At 43.2% G+C, this 15,221-nt stretch overlaps 1 protein-coding gene across 2 annotated transcripts in view; it reads right to left on the bottom strand.

The window, feature by feature from the left end:
* Positions 1-15,221, bottom strand: part of arid4a (AT-rich interactive domain 4A) — a 39,536-nt gene that overhangs the window by 14,955 nt on the left and 9,360 nt on the right. For both annotated transcript variants that reach the window (XM_085144498.1, XM_085144499.1), the window contains exons 5-16: positions 13,771-13,861; positions 13,073-13,152; positions 12,884-12,981; positions 12,656-12,788; positions 9,263-9,342; positions 8,400-8,470; positions 6,718-6,896; positions 6,548-6,620; positions 3,705-3,799; positions 3,417-3,514; positions 1,178-1,415; positions 832-1,055 (exon numbers count right to left, since the gene is read on the bottom strand). In XM_085144498.1, the coding sequence (XP_085000624.1) occupies positions 832-1,055; positions 1,178-1,415; positions 3,417-3,514; positions 3,705-3,799; positions 6,548-6,620; positions 6,718-6,896; positions 8,400-8,470; positions 9,263-9,342; positions 12,656-12,788; positions 12,884-12,981; positions 13,073-13,152; positions 13,771-13,861 (1,460 nt within the window). The remainder of the gene's footprint in view (positions 1-831; positions 1,056-1,177; positions 1,416-3,416; positions 3,515-3,704; positions 3,800-6,547; positions 6,621-6,717; positions 6,897-8,399; positions 8,471-9,262; positions 9,343-12,655; positions 12,789-12,883; positions 12,982-13,072; positions 13,153-13,770; positions 13,862-15,221) is intronic.

Genomic DNA, 15,221 nt, shown 5'->3' with positions numbered 1-15,221 from the left:
CTGCTTTAAATTTCTCAATAACTTTGTCCCTGACCTGTCTGGTGTCTAAATCCAATCGAGAATCTGTGGCAAGATGTGAAAACTGCTGTTCATAAACGCTGTCCATCTAATCTGACTGAGCTGGAGCTGTTTTGCAAAGATTTCAGTCTGTAGATGTGCAAAGCTGGTAGAGACAGGAATTGCAGCAAAAGGTGGTTCTACAAAGTATTGACTCAGGGGGCTGAATAATTACGCACACCCCACTTTGCAGTTATTTATTTGTAAAAATGTTTGAATCATGTCTGATTTTGGTTCCACTTCTCACGTGTTCACCACTTTGTGTTGGTCTTTCACCTGGAATTCCAATAAAACTGATTCATGTTTGTGGCTGTAATGTGACAAAATGTGGGAAAGTTCAAGGGGGCCGAATACTTTTGCAAGTCACTGTATGCACATGTCTTGAATACAAGAATAGAAACAATATAAGAATACTGTGAAACCATAACGTACAACAACAGAAGTTTAGCTTCTGTTAATATGAAGACAGTCTGAACATGATAGCATATTTAAATCATTTCACATTGATTTTTTTAAACCGAATAAAGATAATAATATAACTTAGTAAGAACAGTAATTATTAAGCCATAGATGTAAACTTCCACCTGTGTAGTTTTAGGATTAGGCTTCTTGCTCATTTTGCATGTTTTTATTTTCCAAACTTCACATTTGTGCATCAGTACAAACGATATTTTCCTTTAATTCAAGTGTAACTTTGTAATTATGTTTTTCACTTCATCTTATTTACTCACACTCATGTTTTGGTTCCTATTATTCATGATTTTTTGTTTTTACCTGTCTGCTCTCCTCCTCTCCCCCTCCTCCTCTTCTTCATCGTCCTCATCCTCCTCGTCATCGTCAGAGCCTCTCTCAGAGTCATCGTTTCTTCTGTTGCTGCGTCTCCTCACCTCCCTCTGCTGCTCCTCGCGGTTCTCTCCTTCTCCTGGTCCTCCTCTCTTATCCAGCTTGGAGGTCTCTCTCTCTGCTTTCACCCGACTCCCCACGCACCTCCTCCTCCCCTGAGAAGAGACGGGGGGAGAAAACATTTCATGTGCTGAAATACTGCTTCAGTGTGAGCTTATGCAGCACACACTGGTTTTGGGGTGTCAGCGTTTCTGTTGGTGTCGAAGAAATCTCTCACTCTTGGGGATGACTGTCTCTCCTTCACGTCTTCCTTCTCACTTTCGCTCTCTGACTCCGCCTCCTCCTGTTTGTCAACAACTGTCTCCGCCGTCACCGTTGGTGTGGAGGACTCTGTTAACGCTGCTCCCGCTGCCTTTTGACTGGCTGGTGTGGCAGGAGGGCGGGGGTTGTTGTGATGGATGGTTCTGAAAGTAATGGCTGCAGAGCGGCAGTACTCCTCAAACCCATAAAGGTACCTGACGACACAAATAAAGGGTCAGTGGTCTGTGCGAGTTATTAAACAGCCTTCCTCTGTGATAAGACTTTGCTACACAATAGAGTGTTAGCTGTCGTACTTTTACTTTTACAGCAGCGAGGAGCTCAGTGTTTATCGCACAGACTTGCATTTGTGCTGATAAGAGGACGCCGTCTTTCAGAATGCATGAACCTAGTTGGTTCGTTCTCTGTCCACAGTTGCCTGTAAAATTATCTTAAATCCAGCAGCGACACAGTAATGTGTCTCACACTGCATAAGGCTCATCGACCCATTACTGGTCTTCACTAAAAGAAGCACTTTTCCACTTTTGGTCTTGTCTGCCCAAAGAACATCCACTCCAGCAAACCTTGTGGCATCGTGTTATGGTCCAGACCAGCAAACTGCTTTTTAATCAAGTGCATTTAATTAGCAGCACCTGGTTCATACTTTTAACCTCTATGGAAGCAGTAACTTGGTTTTTCACAGGACTGCATCTCAACATGTCTGAAGGTTCTCAGACTGTGATGAGTTGGATGACTAAGGAGCGTGGGAAGAGAAGCGTCTGGACTTCTTTAAGGCTACGTCCACACGAATGCGTTTTCAAACAAGACGGCGTTTTGGCTCAAGGAAAACGCAGCGTTTTGAAAACGCTCTCAGAAACGCATACATTTGAAGAAGGTGCTTATGTGTCGCAGTGTCTGTGAAGGTTCTCAGTCATCCAGGTCATCGTAGTCAAAGGAGCTTGCAAAGAAAAGCGTCTGGACTTCTTTAAGTTGCTTGAAGACGTTTCACCTTCATCCGAGAAGCTTCTTCAGTTCTAAGGTCAAATGGTGGAGAGTCCCAGATTTAAACCTGGTGGGAGTTTCCCCCCACAGAGGGACAAAAGGACCCCCTGATGATCCTCTAATCGCCTGAGCCAAGGTGTGGAACTGGGTGTGGGTCCCAATCAGCCAGAGTTTCGGGTGAGCTCATTGTGAAACCTGGCCCCACCTTATCATGTGATTTCCTGAGGTCAGATGGCCCAGGATGTGAGTGGGCGTTAAGGCGTCTTTGGGGGGGGGGGGGGGGGGGGAGCAGTGTAGACAGCGAAAACAGACTTTTTGAAAACGATGACGCGTGTTAGTCATATGATGCACACCTTAGCTGGTGATTAGGTAGAGGATCGATAGGGGGTCCACGACCCTCCTAGGGACACTCTCACAGGGCTTAAAATCTGGGACTCTGAGAACGAGCTCCTTAGAGCAGCACTCGGGCTAATATCACTTCGATAAATCAGCCCATGGATTCCTAATCTTTTCAAGTTGTTTTGAAATGGCCTTATACCCCCTCCCTGATTCATGAGCAGCATCAATCAATCCTCTAGACACGGCTGATGCTTTTACCTCCTCGGCATTATGTTAAAACATACCTGAAGGCTGCAGACCAGCAAACTGCTGGTTTTACACATGGGTCACACTTACAGGGGATCAGTTAACACGTAGTGCATTTGGTCAGCAGCACTGCTACTTACCCTCTTAATTCTTAACACGCTGTACATGTTGAACACCTTCTGCATATGATGATGTCATCTGTCACATGCTATTCATGTGGCCATATTCACCTAACTTTATGATCTGCTAATTGTTTCCATCATGTTCTGATATGATACTGTCAGCAAAGAGGTCATGAGCTCAGGAAATCAGCCCATGGATTCCTAATCTGATCCATCTTTACATGGTCAGATACAGAGTCAGCACAGCAGTACAATTTACAGAGAGGAAATATTAGAAAAATATCATGAGGTTAAACACACAACACTGCCTGAAAGTCACACAGCTGCTGCAGGTATGTTTAAAAGCTCTCACAGCACCGTATCACCTCGAGTCAAACCTGAAGTCTCCTTGTTAAGCGCCCAGTTCAGTGTGATGCTGATCAGTGCATCAAACGCAGACCTCGACCCAGATCCAAACAGAATCAGAACCAAAAGGTGAAAATTGCTTTCTGAGCAACTTGTTGTTCTCACTTTTTGTAGGCAGTCTTGACATTGTAGGACGCAGCAGAGTTGAGGACGGGGATGCCCAGATCCATGTAAACCTGCTTCCACACTGTACCAGACTCAATCTGAAACACATGAGGCAGAGTCACGTCACAGCCAGGCACACACAGTGGAACTAATCAGGCACTAAGTCAGACAGCCAAGAGGACCATCAGGAGCTCAGTCCAGTACTGGAACAGCGCTCACACGACCCCACATTCACAGTCGTACGGTCTGCAGTGATGTGCACTGGTAGTATGTGTGTCACCTTCTCACCTTGTGGCAGCCTCCCAGGTGATAGACCAACCTGTAGAGCTTGAAGAGGTTAAGGTCTTTGTAACCCAACACCGGAGGCTTGTTGATGGGAGTCCCTGAAAGAACCAGAGACCGTTAGAGCCAAACATCAGTTTTAGTATTGACAAGGAAACAAGACTAAAGAGTCTTAAACCAAAACTGACAAAATGTTTAACAATTGAGCCAAAAAAAACCAAAAAATTATTTGAATTATTAGTTTGTTTTTTTTAAAGGAACCTTATGATCACACCTGAGTAAGTGAAGAAGAAAGCACAAGGTTTGTTTTCAGATAAACGTTATTTAACAAAAATGAAGCCAAAATGGTGAAACAGAGTTTAGTCAGTGAACAGAAGTCAGGTCAGTACTCTCACTGCTGGAGGCCTTTCAGGGAGGCATCAGGACGACGTGACAATAATGAATTACAATAATCAGGCCTACACAGAATAAATGCACAAACTAGTTTTTAAAGCATCATCTTGAGACAGGATGTTTCCAACTTTTAAGACATTTCTGCTTTAAGTGACAGCTTTTAAAGTAATGGTTTAATTACTGCCACCTTAAAGGCCTGTGGGATGTGGCCCAATAGCAGAAAGACACTGCTCATATTTAACATCAAACATTCACTAATGGTTGGATTTCTTTGGGCAGTCGTGTAGGAACGGGCTCTGACAGACATGCTGGAAGTTTGGAAGAAGCAACCATTGAAGGCAAGTATACGGACTGGCTCTTACATAGTGCTGAGCACTCAAAGCACTTTACACAACATGCCTCCTTCACCCATTCATACAAGTGCTGTCTGTGAACATGTCACACTGCAGTGAGTGTATCAGAACGAGGTTCAGCATCTCGTCCAAGGATATGCAGGCGTGCAGACTGAGCAGTCAGGGATTGAACCTAACTTTTCTAAGCTACAGCCAAACCAATCAGACCAATCAGAGAGAGTCTAAATGAATATCAGTAACATTAAAGTAGCTGTATGTGATGATTCCTTTATGGAAGGATTTTCCTGGCTATTCTACTGCAGCCATTTCCTTCCTTGTTTCACTTTATAGTAATGCTGAAAAGCTGTTTCCAATCAGATGCTTTTCAGATGGTCCTGATGGTACTATTCAGCATTCATCAGTGGCTGACATACAGCCCCAAACCACGTGTTTACTGATGGCTACAGACACTCACCGTTGCAACTCTCTCCCCACTTTGTCCTGTGAACCAAAACCTTCAAATTCAGATTGACTCAATTAGGATTTATTTATCCTGAGGTGACTGTTTTTAAGGTAAAGACCCTACAGTAATACAGAAAACCCCCAGCTCCGATTGGTTGAGAGTAGAGCTGGGCGATAGAACGATAACGATATGTATTGCGAAATAACTTTTCTATCGAAGAAAAATTAAACTATTGCGATAGACCTCACCGCTCTTGTCCTCTTAAAAAAAAAAAAAAAAGAACAGCCAATCCAAATTAAGAAGCGCAGAGCCGAACCAATCACAGCCGCAGCGTCACGTCACGTGACTTTTTACGTACAGCACAAGTGCCAAGCCGCACATGTGTATTTGTTTGGGAAGCAGCCAGCCGCCGTGCCGCCCGGTAACGGAGGAAATGAGTGTGCCGACTAGAGAAAACTCAACCGAGCGTGAGCGAAGGTTAGCGAAGAGAAAACAGATGATGGTTCCAACGCCGGAGAGATTGTCGAACGGAAGAGCCACAGAAGTTCTGTAGTGCGAAGGTATTTCAGCTATTTCAAGTCTGACAAAAACAGAGTAGCCACTGTAAATGTGCCGAAAGCAAGTCTGTAAATACAATAAAGCGGTGCATGCTCAGTCTCTGACTGGAAGCACTAATTCGTCATTCGGCTTCTGTCGACTAAAGTAACTGTTAAACTGTTTGAAAAGCTCAGCTATACAACAAGGAGAGATCGAGAATTTCCTTTTAGTTCTCAGTTTATTTGATATTGACAAAAGTTAGTCAATTTTGTCTGTTCTCTGTAAAACAAACTAAGATTTATTTTTAGAATTAATATTTTGTTTCTAAGTGGAATTGACAATTTATTCTGTTTCGTTTGTTCTAGTTTGAAACGTAAACGCTTTAGCGGCTGCCTTTTGTGTAGTTTGCAATATTTGCCTTTATTTATCTGAAAAGTCTCATGTTCCTTAAGTACATCTACCCTGTTGAACTTATTATGGGAAATAAATATTTAAATCAAAACAAGCTGCTGATTATTTCACATTTTACTTGTGAGCAACGGCACATTTAAATCTTACAAATATCGTTATTTGGCTTATATCGTGATATATATCGTTATCGCCTGAAATGAAAAAACATATATCGCCCAGCTCTAGTAGAGAGTGAGGTGAGAAAACCTGTGGCCACCAATTTCCAGTTCAGGCTTCATGTAACGAACAGTAGATGGATCACCTGAAGGGCCAAATGCATCTCTCAGGTCTTTGTTGTTTCTTTAAAGGCCTCACGCCACACCATACCAAGGTGTGCTAACTTTAAGAGAATTGGCTCTCGGGGAATCCCTGATTGGCACAAAAATACAGTTTTAAGCCTGACAGACTGGGTTAATTTTGGTTTAACTAAAAGAACATTTATGCGACAGACTCGAATAACCGTAAAGATACAATTTAAAACTGTTTCTTTGTGAAGTTGTCTCCCGTTCATCAGTTCATCTCTTGAGTTTGGTCCATGTTTTCATGCTTGACAGATTCATAGGTCAGTGTTAAGCAGCTCAACAGACTAAATGGGTACATGAATAGGCCAGCCAATAGTAAAACAGTAGTTTCAATATTGCTTTTGATAAGACTGAAGTCTTCCACTGTCTCACCTCTGTCCTCCATGAACTTGTAGAGCTGCTGCAGGAAGTGGTCTCTCTCTTCTGGATCTGGCTCCTCCTCCGGCTGGATGGACAGATGTAGACACACATGCAGACTCAATAACAGCACATTAAGGTTTGGAATGAAACTACCCTCATCTGTGTGACAGCATCAAACTCACCTCTTCTTTTATACGTTTCCTTTTCTTCTCCTCTTCATCATCCTGCTCCTCTTCACTTTCCTTCTCCTCTTCATTATCCTCATCTTCACTGGAGGACGAGTCCAGGATCTGGCTCATATCCATTTTCCACAAATCTGGAATCTCCTTGCTGCTCAGGAACATCTGGGCTCCTTCTACACCTGCAGAGAGGGAACGGGGGAAGACAAAGAGGAGGATGAGGAAAGGAAGAGGTAGAGACAGGACAAGAGGAAGAGTACAAACAGCAAAACACAAACAACAGAAGAAGATGACAAAAGGAAATTAATGGGGAAGAAATGTGGTTAAAGAGGTAGACGGGTGGGAAAAAGGGAGACAGAAAGAAGAGGGAGAAGAGGAGGAAATATTACAAACTGTCAGAACGAATATTAATTATTATTAATTACAAAACTAAAACTCTTGCAGCTGTCATTGCCACCTGTCAGCCTCCTAGTCCAAACACCGATGGTATCAATTTAAAAAAATACTGTTGTCTCTTTCTCAAGAAGAGAATTCACAAACTTGTCAGAAACTTGACCTCTGACCTTGAGGTCAAGGTCACCAAGGCTCAACCTTAGCTGTGTCCAAATTCATGGGCTGCATCCTCCTGAGGCCGCATTTGTAGACCGATTACGTCACAGCGACGCGCCGAAGGCTGTCCAAATTCGTAGACTCCTCCGAATGCAGCCGACAAATGCGTCCTCCTTTTCCCCGAATTTGAAGGACGGGTCGGGTGTGTCCTTCGTGGCCCACCATATCCCAGAATTCATAGGGCCCAGCCAAACTCCAGTTTCCAACAATGGCGGCAGCTACTAAGTTTTAAAATTACTCATACTAATCTTTCTGGGTCACAAAATAAACTTTTAACATATTTTCAGGCGAGAAAGTAGCTGTGTAAACATCAAATATCTGCTCGGTTTATCAAGATATCGCATATTTGCAAAAGTGCTTCGACGTTTTCGGAGACGTCTGCTACCCACCAGCTCGATAGCTCGCCGGGAGCTCGAGGGTCACTGAAGCCGCCGAGAACGATACAACTCCCAGCACACCATTTTCAGATCACCGCAGAGTTTCACTACTCAGGTTAAACGTGATATATAAGTCACTTAGACAACCTAAAAATGTTATTGTTGGGCTTTTTTCAGTGTTTTATTTGTTCGTGAGTAAATCGGTTTGGCTGAGATTAAAGTTATTAGATTAGATAAAATAAAACTTTATTAATCCCCCGGGTGGGTTCCTCCTTGGTTTTCACACAGCTGACTAAACGTCAAACAGAAAACTGATTAAACAGAAGTGTGAGACAGTCGAGAATTTACTCCAGTGTCCTGTTATATTTTAGGTAGCAAGGAGCAGACGGCCGAGTTTATTAAACTCCACCGAGACAGCGGTGACGCTGATCAGAAGGCTGGACCGTCCAATTTCCCCAGCCGTTTATTTCCGGCCTACCCGACCTTCTGAGGACCCGGCCCACGTAGACCGTGAAGGCCGGGTCCTCAGGAGGATGCAGCCCATGAATCTGGACACAGCTCTTGTCTTTATCTATTTGAAGCTCCTATGTCACCTCGTTTGGACAACAGTACCCCACTGGCCTTTTACAGCTGAGGGGTGAAAAGCAGGTGGAGATAAGGATGCAGGTGAATCTGTAGCTTTAAGCTGTAACTACTCACCTCTTCTGTGGGAGAACTCAGAGATGCTGATGGCACTAACGAGGTGGACGTGTCTCCTGGCCACAGTGTAACTTAAAGAATCAAAAAGAAGCAACAAGAAGAGACGAGTTGAGACAAAGTTCATGGTGAAAGAGTTTGAGCGCATGATTTCAAACATTTTTAAAGATGTACTTGTGTGTATAAAATTATATATGAATGGAGCTCGGGGCAGATTCATATGGGTTGCTAAGTATATAAAATAGGTCTAGACATGTCACATGCCTACTGATGTTACATCAGCAGAAATGTGAATGAAATTGTGTTATTCGGACCGAGTAGGCAATCTGAATAACATTTTCCCCTTCCTTGACTTTCCCTGCTCATTCGGACTGAGAAGGCAGGGCTCCACTGAGGTGCTCTGGTCGGCACGCTTTCTTCACGAGGCCAGAGGGCCCGTCTGTGTGCTGTTCGCATGTTCTTCCTGTGTCTGCGTGGGTTCTCCCCACAGACTCCAACTTTCTCTGACAGTCCAGAGACATGCAGTTAGTGGGGTTAGGGTAACTGGTGATTATAAGTCGCCCATAGATGTGAGTGTGAGTGCAAATGGTTTAGTTGTCTGGTTGTTGGCCCTGCAAGAGACTGGCAACCTACCCTGCCTCTTGCACTATGACAGCTGGGATAGGCTCCAGCCCCACACGACCCTAAAAATCGGATAAGTGGAAGAGGAAGGATGGATGGAAGAGGTCGTGGAAATGGAGTAACCAGACACAGCTTATATGGGATGCAGAACCAGATTTGTGTTCGGGAAGAATTACATGACCTCACAGACTTCATGTGAACCTTGACTTGTGACCTTGACTCAATAAATATCAAAGTGGACTCACAACTTGCCGTTGCAGAATGACCTGACCAGACACTGATCCTTCTTCACCACCAGCTCATCATTACAGCTGGGAGACACCACCTGCAGGACAGACACACCTGATTGATGGCTTTGCATACAGAGATTCTACAGAAGTTTCATTTGTGTCAGTCCACACAGGAAGCAGTGAGGGATTCTGGGTCGTCTGTAACAAGAGTTTATTGTTGCTCATCAAACTGATTGTCCTATATTCTGTCTGTGTGATTACAGCCAGTAAAAGACAGCTGTGAGATTTGAAAATCTACAGGGCAGCAACATGACTCTCACACACATGCACACAAAAGTGACAGCCTCTGACAGACACACACATCCTTTCATGCAATCCGATTTGTTCCTCCCTTAACCTCCTAAGACCCGAGCTCTTCCACAGCAGCATTTTTAATTTCTCTTTGATATTTGGGCACATTGGGGCCTGATGAATGTAAAAACAAAGAATTACCAGATTAGAAAAATCAGAGCCACATATGAGGATATTTGTTTTAAACTTTGGATAGAACAGTAGCAGCATAATGACCTCGTAAGTGGACATCAGGCCCTTGTAGAGCAAAATTTAGTATTTTGGTCTAAATAACCCAAAATGTGATGTCCACATATGGCCGCCCCTCCCCGAGCCTGGTTCTGCTGGAGGTTTCTTCCTGTTAAAAGGGAGTTTTTCCTTCCCACTGTCGCCAAAGTGCTGCTCATAGGGGGTCATATGATTGTTGGGCTTTTCTCTGTATCTATGAAGCGCCTTGAGGCGACTTTTGTTGTGATTTGGCGCTATATAAATAAAATTGAATTGAATTAAAGTGCAAATGAAACACTAAATGCATAAAAAGGTAATAACCACACAACAGAGGACCACTGACTGTGTAAGTGACACTATATCCTTGATTTTAACATTAAACTCATTGCTGCAGCATAAAAGCGATCCCCTTAAACTGACTTCATTTCGGTCTCCTTACATTCCCCTGAGTTACTGCCTGTTACTAGTTGGCTAACATAAACTAGTGTAAATCTACAGGGTGGGTCGTTTATATGGATACACCGTAACAACATGGGAATGGTTGGTGATATTAAAGTCCTGTTTGTGGCACATTAGTATATGTGAGGGGGCAAACTCCTCAAGATGGGTGGTGACCATGGTGGCCATTTAGAAGTCGGCCATCTTGGATACAACTTTTGTTTTTTCAATAGGAAGAGGGCCATGTGACACATCAAACTTATTGGTAATGTCACAAGAAAAACAATGGTGTGCTTGGTTTCAACGTAACTTTATTCTTTCATGAGTTATTTACAAGTTTCTCTTTGTTAACAGCCATTGACATGTCGAACACGTGAGGAGCGGATCGAAATTGCTTGCCAAGTTTTGTGAAACTGGTTCAGTGTTGGATTTGCCAAAATGTGGACGCAAGAAAACTGTCTCTAATGAAGAAACATCAGTGGCTGTCCTAGCTTCATTCAGCAAGAGCCCACAGCGTAGCACTCGCCGCATGTCACTGGAGAGTGGCATTAGTCGAACATCCCTTCGGCGGATATTAGCTACTCACAAATGGCACCCTTACAAACTCCAGCTACTGCAGCATCTCAGCGAGGATGACCCAGATCAGCACAGAATTTGCAGAATGGGCAAAACAAAACTTGGAACAGGACCCTCAGTTCACACAGAAGATTTTGTTCAGTGATGAGGCAAACGTTTATGTGAATGGTGAAGTTAACAAACAAAACCACCACTATTGGTCTGACACTAACCCACATTGGATGGATCCCTCCAAGACTGTTGGACCAACAAAAGTGATGGTTTGGTGTGGTATATGGGGCACAACGATAGTGGGTCCATTCTTCATCAATGCAAACCTCAAGGCCACTGGATATTTGAAATTGCTACATGATGATGTGTTTCCCTCTTTATGCACTGAAGCTGACACGTTCCCTGAGTTTTTCCAGCAAGATGGTGCACCACCACATTATGGGTGCCAGGTCCGAGCATTCCTAGATGAACAGTTTCCTGGAAAGTGGATTGGTCACCGTGGGCCAGTTGAATGGCCCCCAAGGTCTCCCGATCTGACCCCCTTAGACTTTTATCTTTGGGGTCATCTGAAGGCAATTGTCTATGGTGTGAAGATACGAGATGTGCAGCACCTGAAACTACGGATACTGGATGCCTGTGCTGGCATTTCTGCTGCGGTGTTGCTATCAGTGTGTGAAGAGTGGGAGAAGAGGGTTGCATTGACAATCCAACACAATGGGCAGCACATTGAACACATTTTATAAGTGGTCAGAAACTTGTAAATAACTCACGAAAGAATAAAGTTACGTTGAAACCAAGCACACCATTGTTTTTCTTGTGACATTACCAATAAGTTTGATGTGTCACATGGCCCTCTTCCTATTGAAAAAACAAAAGTTGTATCCAAGATGGCCGACTTCTAAATGGCCACCATGGTCACCACCCATCTTGAGGAGTTTGCCCCCTCACATATACTAATGTGCCACAAACAGGATTTTATTACGGTGTATCCATATAAATGGCCCACCCTGTATATATGGCAACCAACCAATCCAGTGATGTCATGTTTCGTACTGACGCTAAACATGTTTTAAAACTTTAAGCACTTCTTTCTTAAATCCAGCCACAGAGAAAGTCTTACATCTGTCAGTTTTAAGCGCAGAGCTCCGTGGTTTAAGTTAGCCTTCATACAGTTAGTGTTTCACATCCACTTTAAAACAGGTTTGCCAGTATTTTCCATGAACTGATATTTGTTTTATGTGAAAGACATGCAAAAGATTTAACAACAATCTATATTTCACATGTGGTGATGCTAATGTGTTGCAGTTTATTACACTTTCGACATAATAAACTAAAGAAATTATTTAGCCGATTGTGGATTTGCTTTTTTCTTGTTTCTTGATTCTTTGTTCTGTTTATTATTAAGAGCACGCTGATTTGTGGCTTTATATACGACTGTAATACATTTAACAATATTCCTAATATTTTGTCAGGGTTGGGAAAAAAGCATGACATTTCCAATAAAAATAAAGATGTGCTGAGAGGGCAAAAAGCCCACTTTGTGGCCAAAGAGGAAGAAGATTAAACGAGAACAATGAACATTTTAAATAACGGACAGTAATAAAACCTTCAGTCTAACTTACTGAGTGGACAGTCTAAATCTTCACCGTCCATCATGTAATCTACTCGGTAATCCTGTCTTTAAACACTTAATATCCTCACATCTCAGCTGACCTTCTGACAGCAACTAAACAGTCCTTTTCCCCACTTCAACAAGGTAACGTGGATGTTTCACCTGCAGTGGTTAGTGATCACATACATGAGGTAGTTATACCCCCACTTTATACAGTAACTGTGTCAGTTTACCAGAGCCAAGAACCAGGTGCTCGACTCTTCTTCGTTTTCAATGCTGCAGACTTGTCCCAGCAGCTCGTCATTTAGCCGCCTCCTGTCATCGTCGTCATCTTCACTAGATGAAGACTCATTGTCTTCATCGGCCCTGAGACACAAACGCAAAAATCAGAACTTGTTCTGCAGCTGGTTTCATAAAGACCATTTAACATGTCCAGAGGGAGATGGCACATCAACACTCACACAGCCTGAGAAGAACGCCGTCCACCGCGGTTTGACTTCTTGCCGATGACCGGAGTGCCAAAATGTTCTGGGTTTGTCAACGGCAGCTGATCCAGAGTCTGCGAGACAGTGTTGAGAGCATCAAATGCATTCAGGTGTTTTTAGGGTTATCAAGAGCTTGGCAAAGTGATCCATCCTGGGAGGACTCACCTCACTCTCTGCAAAATGCCTCTCTCCCTTCAGACAGAGAGACGTTCGACGGAGAGTCTTCTCATCGCCGTCGTCAAACACTGAAAGAAACACACACAGTTTGTAAACCTAATCGACACCACCAATTTCAATGTCCACACTAAGCTGATCCAGCCTCATTTCAACTTGAAATCCAGCGCTCGTTAACATCCACCCAGTTTGACAGAGGACAGGCAGGGCCTGTCATTACTGGACATGTTTGACATGGAAAGTCAAATGTCTACAGTTTGCATTCGATTCACAAGCAGCTGGAAGACTACAGATACCTGAGTGTTCAGCTCAACAGTACAGCTGGTAAAGCTGCTGACAGAGCTCACTCTGTAGCTTTCTGAAGTGGGGACATGTGATTGGTTGCTGTAATACTGCAGACACTAAGAATTATTATATGATGAATAAAGACAGATGTTAGTTGTCCTGTGCTCAGACTGGCAGTGAACTCAAGACTGTGTTTATAAAAACCCTGTAAGTCACCAAGGCAGCAGCACTTTGAAGTAACATAGCTGCTTATAAAGATTATAATCCCTGTGGATAAGATTAGAACTAGTTCTGAAATATAATCCAGACCTTAGATCACTGTGTCTGCACTGCTTTGATAACGTAACAGATTCATGTTGTGGCAACCTTTGTGTGTGAGAAACATGAGGAAGCACCAGACTCACCCACAGTGTAGAGGCTGGCATCGGTCAGCTTACTGATGACAGCTTCACTGCATAGACCTTCACTGGTCTTCACCTCCACTGTGGAGCCCACCTGAGGCACAGAAAAACCTAATTCACCCCTTAGACAACAACAACAACAACTCCTTTATCAGCAGTTTGACTGTGTTTATTTCAAGTCATCAGGGCTCACAAGGACACTTTCTACATATGGCGGGATATTTTCATTTATTACGATGGTTGTTTCAGACAGAGTGAGACAGGGCAGGCTATACATTTCTCCACAGGGAAAGAGGCACTCAGCTAGATTCCCCCAAAATTTAATCAATGGCAACTAAAGACAAGATGATTTTCTTTAAAAACAAACGTATTATTCATAAAGCGCTCCAGAGCCACAGTCAGTTTTTTAATGAAATCAGCATCCTCCACCTTCTGGACCAGTATACTGTCAGGATGATTGAACACGACTGAACTAACACTTCAGGTCTACTGCTTCTTATAAACCAAGAAAATACACAAGAACTATAAAAACCTGTCATAGGCATGAATATCATAGTAATTTGGGGCTTTTCATGATTTCTTAAACTGGTTTCCAGGTTGGACGGTGCCATATACATCTTTAAATTCAAATAGATCCAAATCACAACAGCAGTTGCCTCAAGACACTTTACTCTATAAGGTGGAGACTGCACAATGATCCAGAGAAAACTCCAACAATCAAACGACCCCCTTTGAGTAAGCGATTGGCAACAGTGGGAAGGAAAAACTCTCAACAGGAAGAACCTTTTATCAGAACTAGGTTCAGGTGAAGTGCAGCCATGTTGGAGGTCAAAACACTGGAACAGTATCGTGGACGTCACGTTATTAAGACTTTTGGGACAAGTCAGGTTTGTCTGAATGTGGAAGCAGGAATTTAGAGATTATCTACATCTTTGTGTCCTTAACACACGAAAAAGACTTTTCGTTTTATTTATAAAGTTTTATTTCAGTGAGCTGGATCTCCACCAGATGCTTTTGGTAGCCATGAAACCTCTGGGATACTCTGGCTAATACTAACCACTGGCAGAAAGAGTTCATTTCAGTTGGATATTTCCTGTAATGGACTCTGTGAGGAAACCAACTGTGTTTATTGTGTAGTTCAGAAATAGGGCTGATGTTGGGGCATGGAGAGGCTGTTCCAGAAGCTCTGATGTGTATCTGAGATGGCTGCAGCTGCACATTTCAATGGACGACTTCTGTCTGCAGACAGGTCAGTCAGTGGTGATGAAGAACAGTCTCTCTGCTGTTCCAGCAGATTATAGTTCATGGCAGGCTTGAGATTTGCTTGTTCTTAAAAATCCTACCAATTTCCTATCGTCGTGGGTTTTCTTCAGGACCTTGTGAAAGTGGTGAAAAACGTGTACTTATGTGCAGCTGTTTGAGCGGATCATCTTGGAATCTGCAGTTGTTGACAA

This window comes from Neolamprologus multifasciatus, chromosome 19 (genome assembly GCF_963576455.1).
Source record: "Neolamprologus multifasciatus chromosome 19, fNeoMul1.2, whole genome shotgun sequence".
Classification (NCBI taxonomy): domain Eukaryota; kingdom Metazoa; phylum Chordata; class Actinopteri; order Cichliformes; family Cichlidae; genus Neolamprologus; species Neolamprologus multifasciatus.
This window is presented reverse-complemented; position numbering and strand designations above follow the sequence as displayed.